The 13,363-nt window shown below is 39.1% G+C and overlaps 1 protein-coding gene across 12 annotated transcripts in view; it reads right to left on the reverse strand.

Moving 5' to 3' along the window:
• Positions 1-4,540: 4,540 nt before the first annotated feature.
• Positions 4,541-13,363, reverse strand: part of LOC124141427 (microtubule-actin cross-linking factor 1, isoforms 1/2/3/5-like) — a 261,785-nt gene continuing 252,962 nt past the window's right edge. For 7 of the 12 annotated variants that reach the window (XM_046509505.2, XM_046509438.2, XM_046509513.2 and 4 more), the window contains 5 exons: positions 12,469-12,586; positions 10,859-10,918; positions 8,092-8,276; positions 7,281-7,428; positions 4,541-6,420 (listed from right to left, as the gene is read on the reverse strand). In XM_046509505.2, coding sequence (XP_046365461.2) covers positions 6,167-6,420; positions 7,281-7,428; positions 8,092-8,276; positions 10,859-10,918; positions 12,469-12,586 — 765 coding nt within the window. In that variant the 3' untranslated portion in view covers positions 4,541-6,166. Of the gene's footprint in view, positions 6,421-7,280; positions 7,429-8,091; positions 8,277-10,858; positions 10,919-11,212; positions 11,249-11,776; positions 11,807-12,468; positions 12,587-13,363 lie in introns of all 12 variants that reach the window. The other 5 variants (XM_046509482.2, XM_046509473.2, XM_046509465.2 and 2 more) reach the window with 5 other exon arrangements.

The following is a 13,363-nucleotide window of genomic DNA, read 5'->3' on the forward strand; positions in this document are numbered from 1 at the left end:
TGTGGTAGTCTTTGTCGTCATGCAATACGTGATGATCCGAAGTCGGTAATTTTGCAACCATATTACGTGCGGCCTGTCAAGAATAAAACACGATAGTTGTTCTAAGGCGGCTTGTCTTGTGAGAGTTAGGCGACGGTCAATACGACTTGAGACTTGATATTTTACACACAATATGAAGGGTTGGAAAATATGGAGAAAAAACTCAACGTGGACGCAATGCGTTTGACGTTGCTTGCAGAAACCATTCCATATGTCACAAGTATAAGGACAGGCATTCATTGGAAAAGTTTGTTACAGAAAAGTTGTGCTAGATTGTTGTTATCATCATCATGATTATTATCACCATCATCATTATCATCAACACGTCGTCGTCATCATCATCATCACCATCATCATTATCATCAACACGTCATCATCATCATCTTTATATTCTTTTTTTACCACCATCATCGTATATCATCATTCGTATTATCACCATCGTCTTAGTTATTAATACCATCATTATTATTATCATCATCATCATCATCACCATAATCATCCCTAATACAATGTGCAGCAGCATTATTATTGTCAGTATTATTATCACTATCATCATCATTATCATCCCCATTATCGTTAATGATATTATTTCCAGTTTATCAGCATCATTCCCCAAGAGGATTGGCGTGATATATCGTGTCTGTCCAGACGGCACATGTTGAAGGTTTGACGGGCGGTTCTCGATTTGATGCAGTCGATCTGCGCGTTACATGGCTTAAAGTGGGGAAACCGCCTCCATAGAGAAATTCTATATCCCCAGATCTACAGGAACTAATATCAACATGGTCTGGATTGATAAACGAACCTCAACGTTGGTATGAAATCAGTTCCAAAATATGTCATAGTTAGTGATGTTTTACATTAGTCATATTCCACGGCGACAGGATGACGTCACTGAGCAATAAGAAAGTATTATTTGCATTTATTTGCACAGGACCTGTCGGTCATCCACACCAACGCTTATTGTAAGATGTTACAAAACTATACATCTGTCATACAAATCGAATATGTAAAGGGGAAGGACGACTTTTTATGCAACTATCAGGACACACGTCTAACAATCACCGTGTATGAATACAGCCCTTTGCCATTCCTGGACGCCAGACGTTTCAAAATCCGATTCCGGAAATGAAGTTATTGGTTCGTCATAGCTGTGTGGATCAGAATAAACCGACTGTCGTGTATTGCTGCGATGTATTCAGACTCAATCAAGTCTCAGGCTCCAATATCCGGTCGTGCAGAAAAAGAGCCATAGAGACATATGACATTCATCCGCTGAGTACCAGGATGCCATTGGTCATAAATTGCATCCAGATACATGGGGCACTGGAGACCTGCGATCTCACCTGTGGCCTCTTGGATAATTTTCGTTTTTCCTTTCGAACTGGTAACGTCAACAGGTGATCGGTCTGATCTTAAAACTGATCATTTCGTGAACGTGAACGACTAACATTAGTGGGATTTTATTCAGCATTGAAACGGAGAGGCGTGAGAATACGGCGTCAAGGAGATGCTCGGTGGTAATTCACAGGGTAACAATGGGTCAATCTCCTTTCACGAACATTCGGTCGGGTTTTCCCAAGGGTAATTGGGACTGCAGGCAACTGAAATCTGAAAGGGCCCCTCGCATATAAATAAATGTCAATGATACAGTTTGTAAAAGTTCATCTTGGTGTCAACGTACTGATATGATTGCAAACGTTTCGTGGGTGTCATGTTTGGGATTCATAGGCGCAAGTCTATCAAGTAAACGATCGAAATGCGTCGAATAATTGGCGCCACTTCTCTGGTGGGTGCCATTTTGATGTGTGTTTTTTTTGTTTCGTTTTCGTTGGTTTTTTTGGTGTTGTTTTTTGCTTGTTTATTGTTGTTTTTGTGTTGTTGTTCTTTTTGTGTGTGTGGTTGTTTTTTTAGGGGGGGGGGGGGGGGGGGGGGGGTCTTACGCTCGGAAATTGTCTAGCAAAATGAGGGCGACCTTAAATCATCGATCCTGGGCCGAACAAGCCAGTGATTAATATGCACAATGGTCCACGACATCGGGGTGCGATGTCACACTATCAACAAAGTCACAGAGCCTGGCCACCCGATCCATTAAAGTTCCTTCGAACGACAAGTGTATGTCCCGGGCACCTATCATCACCCCGACGGAGGTCCCAAGGGAGGTCGCCATTAGGAAATCAGTAATGGCATATCTTGAGGTTTTCGTGCCGATCCTAATCTCCTCAGAGAAGGGATAATCCTATTGGTTTCATCATCGGAATCTATATTATACAAAGTTTATAACATTCAACTATCTATCTGTGGCTGTGGACTAGGACAGCATGTGAGTGAGTGAGTGAGTTTGGTTTAAGGCTGCTTTGAACAGTAATGCAGTTATATCACAACATGAGCTTAATATGAGAGGAATGCCCTCAGAAATGCAGGTCTTAGGCGTCATTGTTTGGTATTGGGCTGACAAACCAAGAAATGGGTTTCTAACACCAATACATAACACTGTCCTTCAATGAGTATGTACTCTGATCCAGGGTAATAACGAAAACGCTTTGAGCACACATGATATCACCGTCATTGACTGCCTCCGTGGTCTAGTCGATATGGCCGCTACCCGGAGAGCGGAAGGTCAGTGGTTCGATCCCCTAGACTTAAGATGGTACTTATTATTTCCCTGCCTGGCGCTCGGCTAGAATAAAACAACGACTCATCGGTTCGATTTCGGAGTCTGTATACTGTATCTGAGTAGGGTATTCATGTTAAACTGCGGCATTGTATCTCAGTGCTCAGTTACGAACAGCCACACACACACATACAAGCATGCAGGTCGCAACACAAATGCAATTTCTTAAGCGCAACGTTAAACCCCATTTCGCCCCGCCTATATGTTTCGTTTATTTATACACCACCACGCCCCCAGCTAAACGACAGCACCACCCAGACCGCCCCGGTCGAGGTCCCCAGTGAGCAGGAGGATCCCCGGAAGGACTTGGAAGGTAGCTGACCACATCCTGGATCAGCACAAGGACCACCCCTCCCCCCTATGAGAGCTCTACATGAGCTCACGGGCACGCCCAACTATGGTCATGGTTCAGTACATGTGTGTGTGTGTGTGTGTGTGTGTGGGGGGGGGGGGGGGGGGGGGGGGGGTTGTTAGGGTAGGGTACAAACTATCTACATATGGATAATTATAGACATGAAAGGTAGATATACATGATGTACATTATACATAGAGGTATTACATGTTATTTCATTTGTGTGATGTCAAAGCAGGCTCGGCCTACATCTCCAAAACAGCCGCCCAGCTGACTGCATGGCAAGATGTTTCGGACCCTCACCACCAAGAAGAGACCATAGCCAGGACCCTCCTGGCTGGGAAGTTCTTCTTGTCGTTTCCAGGGTCCTTGTCCCACACACGCTCGCCAGCCGACTCCGTGCCTTCAACCGCTTGACCTATTACATCCCATTCCCACCCAGCCAAACCCTACCCCCTTGCTTTTCTTAGATAAGGACTGTAAACGTTTATATTATTTTGGGTTGCACTTCTTTAATAATTCTTTAAGCTTTTTTCCCGCAATAGCATAAGTGCAACCCTGTGTGCGAAATACGCGGAATGTATTTCCAATTGTTGTAGTAGTAGTACGTGCAGTCCAAATTTCTCCCTCACTTGATCGATGCATGTCATGTCTGGTCAAGACTTGATTATTTACAGACAGCCGTATAGCTTGCTTATTGCTGAGTGCAGTGTTAAACAAGCAAACACTCCAATACATATATCCTTTTCTTCCACGGTTACACTTTTTTGTGCATGTAGTTTTGACTGTTTGCGACCAAATAAAGTTTTTTATAAAAATTATGTAGTTTTAATTTGTTGCAGCTTGGTGGGAGAGTAATTTACCCACAGCCAGCCTATATCAGTCCTTGTTTTAGCCCCTTATTGCCGAGTGCCTAGCAGAGTTACATGTAGAGGAGATAAACCTGATGCTTTGAGGTATATGAACAAAAAAGAATGTTGAAATTGATGTTTCATACTCGAGTTAATGCTATGAGTAGGTTTCAGTTATATAACTCTATGTCACCTTTAAGAAAGCCCAGACAAGCACAAGCACAAAGCTATCTTAGGGTTAAGGTGGTCGAACTCCCATACTTTAACATGGGCTTACGACAGTTGTGACGACTATCACTATCGCAAGATCTCTTTGAGCAATGGTCTTAGATGCTACAACTTTGGCAGAAAATGGCAGGTGCACAAGTTTGGTAAATATGACCAAGAATCAAATTCAGAAATGAATTTTTGATTCGAAATCATGATACCATAACTTTGTCTACCTACCAGTGTGCAATCCACTTCCAATCTCAGCTCACTGGGGAAGATACAACTTTTCCTAAGTATCAGACAACGTCTCAACATTAACTTCTCCAGAAAAACACATTGTCTTGGGTGTGTAGAGAGCCTTATCTCCATCCCAGAATATATATTTTTCTATTCTATTCACAACAAACAAAATCATGAGATTCATATATTTATTCAGTGTATTTTGAATCAATCATTTTCTGCTTTTCTGGCAAGGATAATTTCCCCATTCACCCGAAATATCATTTCAATATTATGCAGAGTTAGCACGTTTCATACACGACGTACATCTCTTTACAAGAAGCGATTGTTATCAAATTATGTCATGGAATATGGCATGTGTTAAGTAAATTATTCCTGTGGACCAAGTACTACATAAGGTATTTGGGAATGGTTACAGCGGCAATATTGTAGTACCAGGGACATCATAATAATAGTAATATATAGGACAATAATTTAAGATGATATCAAAATATTTTCAGCTCATATTTATATTACTTTAAAATAAAAAAATTAACCTTGACTACATTTTATGTAAAAACAGCAATAAGTACCTTGAGTGAGAGACAAACAGGACCATTGAAACCAAGGGACTAATGGCTGTACGGCTTAGCCTTCGATACGCAATGTTCAAACTAATGAAAATGTTGTTCATATATAATACACATCTGCATATAATTAAGCGGCATGAATGAATAACGGAGTGAAGCTTAAAATCAGTCACAACCAGCATACAAAATGATATATCACGCTCACACACTATCTTTCTCGAACACACTGCTAAACCAAACCAAACTTTAATCGTAAGACAAATATTTTCAACCTGGTCACAAAAAGGTGGTAAATTTGCAGCAACAATGACTCAGAGAGAAAACATTTGAGAAACGACATCAAATTCGGTTGCTAAAATATCTACAACGTATCTGAAATGAATGAAAGAATTACCGTGACGGTAACACCGCAAAAGTGTCACTGAATGAAAAAAACCTAACCTTTTCACACTAATAACAATATGTATACACAAACAACAACTTCGACAAAACATTTTCTTTAAACATCCATAACAATAACTTTCGATTCAACAATCTTTAGCGTGGATGCATAAAAATAATTTTGAACCTGATAACATTCTATCAGAATCGTTACAAATATCTATACAGGAAAAGTTGTATACCATCATTGAAATATACATCGCTTAGGCACCCTGTATCAGTTAAATATCAATATGTATAAGCTTTTAAATAAGTTACTTCTCGACTATAGGCCTCTACATACTCAACACCCCTGTAATCTAACATGGAATAGACTATTGTATTGTCTAGGTGGTTCTACTTTTATCACAGGGGTGTCTTGAGACAAACACTAGACAGTGGCTTATGTCAGCTATAAGCACAACACTGTAGGACAACACTAGTTCCAGGGTATTCATTTCTCTAGCTAAATCAAGCACTTAGTGGGGTAACATTGTCAAGTTTCACACGATAAGCACAAGACCTCCAATGATCAATAGACGTCGTCACACAATTGACACTCTTCCTTGAACTGAGATTCACAAAGCAGCACTTGATGATGACGTATTGTAACGAAATTGACAAAATCAAAACATGATTCTTTTTCTTTGCACATCCATATTGATTAGCATCCAAGCATATTTTGCTGTCAATCATCGATGCAAAAAACTAAACACACTGTACACTGTACATTTTTCAGAATCCGAATGTACGCAAAAACTGAAAGACATTGAGAGTGTTCATTTCAATCACTTGTCTGAAAAGTCATCGTTCACTTCTTTCGGGGAGAAAATTTGGGTATTTTTGATCCTTTGGTTGGCGTTGGTATGTGAGACTGTGTGTGCGGGGGTGTTTGCAGTGTCCGAGGGTATGTTGGCGTCGTGGTGTTGCGTCCACCTGCACTCCGTGCCTCAGCGTGGCCAGTTAAATACACATCAGGTTCACTGGTCTCCGATGCTTCACTTCCTGTCCTGCTCGGTGGACGACTTCCTGTTCCGGTGCTAGCTCGACTTGAACTTCTACTAACTGTAACAGAAAAGTGAGTGTGTGAATGTGTTAAAACGACTGTCAACCAGAAACCAGCCCGACTGAAATAGGCAAGTTTGGACCAGGCAAACCAATGGTTGATGGTATGAGCAACATCACTGCGGGGTATGATGACAGGCAATCAGCCAGGTCATACATTGTGACCACAAAATCTTTATTTAAGTCATTTTAAACAAGGTGAGTGTGTGAGTATGGTTTTACGCCGCTTTTAGCAACATTCCAGCAATATCACGACGGGGGACACAAGAAATGGGCTTCACACATTGTACCCATGTTGGGAATCGAACCTGGGTCTTCGGCGTGACGAGCGAACGCTTTAACCACTAGGCTACCCAACCGCCCCTTTTAAACAAGGATATGGGGTTCTTGGGATCTTTTCTGACCTAGAATCCCCATGGGGGTGCAGAAAAATTGGGCAAATCTTTTCAGAAAGGAAATATAAATCAAACTGCTATAAAATTAGGAAAGGATTATTAGTAGTAGCAACTAGCTACATAAAAACTACTTTAATTATGTTTTAGCTTAACCTTTTTGCTACCTATCCAGTGATGAGCAACACTCAATTTTAAGATTCTACCTTCAAGTTAAAGTTACTAAAATGACTTTCTCATTTAACTCTACAAACATAATTATCAAATTCTACATATACATCAGTTCTTAAGATTTCTACCAATGTGTTAGTATTCTTGAAAATCACCTAATGAAGCCAAAGAAAGAATGCATCCAATCATGTGACTAGTCACATGATCAGTAGATCACTCATATGGAGGCTGTTCTCACTGATTTCGGAAAAGTTTCATCCATTCTGTTCATAGAGGAAGTAAAGAAAGAAGTTATACCTGGACTATTGATATTTCTAGGACTACGAAGATCTTTCGAATAGCGACCTTTCGGCGTCTCTGTTCGCGACATTATTTGGGTCACTTCCTTGTCAGGGCTTGTCTTGCCACGTTTCCATGGTGATTGGTGTTGTGTCTTTTCACGAATCTAAAACACAGTTATGAATTATGTTACTCTAAGAACTAATAAATAGACTTTAATATATCATATGTAATAACATGAAACAAATACGACACAATGACATGCTTTCAACAGTCACATGGGCAAAACACCCAGGCCTCCAATGACAAGCAAAAGGTTTGTTTGTTTGCTGTTTAACGACACATTCAGCAACATTTCAGCTACATGACGGCATTCTGTAAATAATCAAGACTGGAACAGACAATCCAATGATTGACATCATGAGCATCAATCCACGCAATTGGAATACAATGACATGCATCAACCAAGTCAGCGATCCTGACCACCAGATCCTGACTCTTACGACAAGCATAGTCGCCTTTTACGGCAATCATGGGTTGCTGAAGACCTATTCTACCCCGGATCTTCACGGAGCACAAGCAAAAGGCACTGGGACCTAGCTAAACCTGGAGGAGACAGTATATTCATCTATATCTATACATATGTAGGACAGGACTTAAGCCACTAGTTTGAAGACTGATTAGTTAAATTCTGTTTGGAAAAGTAAGCTCAACTAATAAAAGTAAAATACATGTAACAACAAATTCTACTGAAAATGGCGCTCAGAGGCATGTTCGGGCTAGTCGACTCAAATGTGTTTGGCACAGACTGGATAGGGTCGTGCTGTACCTTGTAGATGGGCCCGCTTGCGGTGCTGGGGGAGCGGCTGCTCCAGGAGTTGTTGCCGCCGGAGTAGGTGGAACTACCGGAGTTGGAGCTGGGGGGAGTCTTGGGGACAAAACCCGTCATAGATTGACTCACACCCTCCGCAAGGATAAACTGCTCCCGGAGCTCTATATTTGTTCTTCCCTTTGCTGCAACACACAATGGAAACATATAAATTTCTATTGCAGAAGATTGGCATTTCTTCTGATTTCTTTTGTTAAAAGTGTTAGTTTGTTTAAGTTTGTTAGGATATACATTATTGAGGTATTTATATATGTTCAGACAAGAATAAAACATTACAACTTGAACTGAAAATTAACCTTTTTTCATGAGAACAATTCTTTGGAGAATGTTGCGAACTTAACGTCTGCAAAATAATCTTAAAGGCATAGTCATCACGATTTAGATAGATCACACTTTAAAGAACTATTTGTAAAATGAATTATGGTTTGCACTGAAATAACTATTAGATCATCTTATGTTTTGAGTTGTTCAACTACATGAAACATGATCATGCAGTCGAAACAAAGTGATGCAATTAGTTGGTTACAGCACAACTTCGAATGAACATGAGGTGAATGAAATCAAGATGCATGCATTTATATTAATTCTGGTTAAACCTATCTGGTTACTTTACAAAATGCATGTTTAGTGGCCTTCCAAGCGTGTCTGATGCCTTAATTATTAGTAGCTTGTTTGAAAATTGTGACAAGCTGGGACAGATCAGACCTCTCTTCCCCCACCACAACATTGTGGAAGCAATTTCCACGTTTTCAAACAAATAATGTCTAGACAGACCAAAGTTTGTAATGAGTGAGTATGGTTTTACGCCGCTTTTAGCAATATTCCAACAATATCATGGCCGGCGACACCAGAAATGGGCTTTACACATTGTACCCAAATAGGGAATAAAACTTGGGTCTTCGGTGTGATGAGCTAATGCTTTAACCACTAGGCTACCCCACCACCCCAGGATTGTAATGAACACAAATCCGGGATTCTGTAATCAGTCGATCCTGATGGCTAAGGGCCATAACTCTGCATAGCAAATTGTCGCACCTATACCCGCAGGGCAACCATATCCCTTGGATGGGGACATCTTTATTTAGGATGCGGAGGGGTAGCCAGCAGCATTGCAGCTCTAGCCCAACCTGTGAAACACAGTCGGGTCAAGGGAACCCTGTCTAGTCATATGAGTAAGTGAGTGAGTTGGGTTTAATGCTGCTTGAACAGTACTCCAGTTATATCATGGCGTGTCAGCTTTTTGTGAGACGAACGCCTGAAGTGATGCAAGAATTAGACGTTTACCACATTGGTGAGATTTAATTGCCATCTATCTATCATGCTTAATGATTTGCGCCATTCAATCCCTAAATCTTACAAGAGTAGGGCTGAATTCTTTCCCAGGATGCTCACAGACAGGTGGCCACAGTAAACATCAATAGGCAATGTTTACCGTAAACAGATTCATATATAATTAAAAACTGGAACGGTGACTGAATATTATTTATTCTCAAACGCATCAGTAATTCATTGCTATTATTTTATTTCTCCCCACGAAATGCTCCTGTGGATAACTTCGCATCTTGCTACTCCAAATAGATTATAATGCTTCTCCAAATAAATTAGGATCCTATTTTTTACAAACTCAATATGTTGCTGCTTTTGATAGCAACAAGAGATTGGTCTGTTCTGTAGCCTTACTGTGTTACTATCATCTAAGCATGATCTAGTAACATATTCTGTTCAGGGGACCAAGAGACTGATTATATTTACAACAATTTTCTCTTGAAAGCCGTAAAGATTTATTTATAAAATATTCCAACATTTTGATCTTTCATTATTTGCACTGAAATATTTTACATGCACATTGCACAGAAATGTACTTTCATTAACTTATGATCATTGTTTCAAAATTGATCAATGATAGTTCACACATTTTGTTTACATTTTTCAATGAATACATATTTCAATGAATAAATAAATTAACTTAAAACACAAATAAGACTTATATCACTCGGCATAAAACAGTTACAGGCTGGACAACTGAAATAAAACTTTTGAAGCATTTCCTGCAAAAAAATCATTTCATTAGATATTATTACATCAAATTAAACTTCAGTTGTTTCAAATTCTCTTCTTTTGGATAAAAAAAGATGTTAGCTGTGTTAGACATTTGTTGATTGTTAATCAATGAATGTTAATTGTTCAATGATAATTGTTGATGTTCAGACTCTTGCACAAAACAAAAGCAACAACTTTTTAAAATCATCCAAAAGTCATGCTGAAAAAGACAATGGATCACAGTTATCATATCCACAAAAATTGAAAATTACAACATCAAACAGTGGCTACTTCTACTACTATCTATCGGGGTCCTAGATATTGACGATGTCACGGCTAATCAATTTCGCCAATATACTACTGCCACCGAGGTCAAAACCATTCCGTACACAAAGGCTGGGTGACATACATTGCAAATAAGACGAAAAACACATGCAGGACTCGCAAACCACACCATGCGACATGGGATCTATAACCCAGATGTAAATTTCTACAAAACACAGGTTTTTTGGCTATAGCAACAACCAATCAAATCACAGCTACTTGTCAACACAGGGACCAAACATGTTAAGCTGTGGTAAATGTCAAGGTTACTATGTCAATCACGCGACTGGCAGCAAAAACCAACGCAGAGAGTGAGAGTTACGTGGAGGAAATTGACACATACACTGGTCGTGATGAAGAAAACGTCTCATGAAGCGAAATCGGTTTCGCCGCCACAGGCCGACTTTGAAGAGAGAAAGAAAAAGAACAAAAGTGGCGAATTGATTTCATCGGGGTGATCTACAACTACGTACATGTATATAATGACATATGCATTCCGACTACATTTATCTGATGCCAATCTGGGGTATATTTCTTACAGAAGCGTAAAATAATAGGTATGATCTACAAAATCAACAGAAAGCTCCCAACAACAAAAATAAACAAAAAAGGCAAGAGGTGAAACCTTCAACCCTGTAAAAAATAACATGTAAAAAATCTGAAAAAACTATTTTCCCCTCTCCAGTGCTATACTCACAAAAAGTTTTGATCTTTTTGGTCTGTTTACCAAAATCTGAGATTGCGTAAGATGAAGAAAAAAAAACATGATCAGTGGGAAAAAATATGGCATCTTCTGTCATCTTTTTGGCTAAAAAAACATGACCCAGTAAACACTGAGACGCAAGGATGAAGGAAATGTGAAACAAAATTCAAGAAATGTGAAGTCAGTGTTGTCTGAAAATGTGAAGATGACAGACCACAGGTAGGTGCTGAGAGATTGAGCTGTGAAGTAGTGCATAATTAAACCCTCACAACAAATCTATAGTTATTGATACTATTTTCCTAGTTTTATGTTAACTTATATTATATCTTTAGATGATTATTTCATGAACATGATGAAAATAATATTACTACAGACACAATTTCACAAAGCAACTTAACATTATAGTGAATAATTATTGCTAACACTTCTATCAAATAATAAACTTAGATAAACTTTCTACCAATCAATTCATAGTTCAAGACTTAGGATAATAAAGAAGGGAAACGATTCATACAATCATTCAAGAAAAATGGTTATGTTCTCATTCCAGTATCATACCAATTTCTAAGTCCCAGTCCCAAATATTTTCTGTGAAATGCAATTTATAATTTAAATTCAAGATGTGAAAAAGAAAATTAAATGAAAGATAGTGAAATACAGTGTCATATGCATAAATTAGCCAAAATCATCAGTGTAACCAAACACATGTGAAAGTAACAGTTTAGGTGATACCTTACTCGGACCAACAAACAAATAAATTACAATTAAGTAAGCAACAATTGTTCAAATTTAAACAGACAATAAAACTTTCTGTTCATTTATGAATAATAGTCACAAATTAAAATTTGGAATATATATCAAACAAAACATGCAACATTTAAGCTTTTACTTGCACACATCTAAATCATTCAGTCTAACACTATGATTTGCAGAGAGAGTATTTTTCATTGAGCAGATTCACATACGAGGCTTCTATCAGCAATGCATTGAATACTTAAAAGACCAACTACAAAGCATTAACATTTCCTGAAAATGATTTAAGCGTCGTCTACAGAATGTAAATATTACACTGAAGTTTCTTTCAGTGAATCGTTTCTAAACCCATGTCATTCTACATTTGACCATGTCATTTGGTCATGAAACTAAAATCAATTTTAATTTGGGATTCTTTGCAAATCTAAATGCTTTGCACTTGGAGTCCATTGTCATGTCCCTGAAAATAAAAGAAGAGGAAGATGTGCAGTATGTACCTCTGCATGGGTCGTTCTTCACTAGGAATTCATCCAACGCAATCCATCCTCCTCCAACTCGAACCATCACGGTGCTACGTAGGATTCGAACCAGACGCAATTTCTGTGAGTCCCCAAACTGAAATAAAGGTCACAGAGAATGTAGGCACAGTCTTATTTGTCAATGGGCAAGTAGGGAGAGAGTGAGTGAGTATGGTTTTACGCCGCTTTTAGCAATATTCCAGCAATATCACGGCGGGGGACACCAATGGGCTTGACACATTGTACTATGTTGGGAATCGAACCCAGGTCTTTGGCGTGACGAGCCAACGCTTCAACCACTAGGCTTACCGACAGCCCCGGAATTTGGGAAATAGTTTATACATATCTTGGGCTGTACAGTCATGAAAGGCTGTTTCATAAAAGAATATTAGTGCTATGGCTACTGTAGGAGTATCTCGATGATTCTTGACACATCAAGTTCAATTGCTGTTTGTCATTTCAAAAAGGCGTTCTCCTTACTAGATCAATCTGATCTAAGCTCTAAGGCTACTTTAACACACATTTGCAGTAGTAGTGCTAAGCTTTCTTTGTGCACATGGTCCCTGCTGAGAGAGGGATTGGATATTGGTTCTTATTCGGGGTCAGATTCAACAGTTTTGTATGCACCACAACTGTGGTCATCAGTGATGGGTATTGGCCTGAATTTCGTATCGCAATATATTGCAATAATGAATAATGTATGGCGATACATAACAATATATTTCATGCTTTCTTTCAATGAATCATCTGTAATTGGTAAAGAACCTTAATAAAAAGAATTTCCCCACACTTTTTTTGACAACTTCATATTTTCTGGATGTTGCTTTGGTCACAATCAATGAAGTAATGGACACATTATACACAGGAAACTGGT

This window comes from Haliotis rufescens, unplaced genomic scaffold (genome assembly GCF_023055435.1).
Source record: "Haliotis rufescens isolate VD_foot unplaced genomic scaffold, xgHalRufe1.0.p SCAF_2, whole genome shotgun sequence".
NCBI classification, from domain to species: Eukaryota; Metazoa; Mollusca; class Gastropoda; order Lepetellida; family Haliotidae; genus Haliotis; species Haliotis rufescens.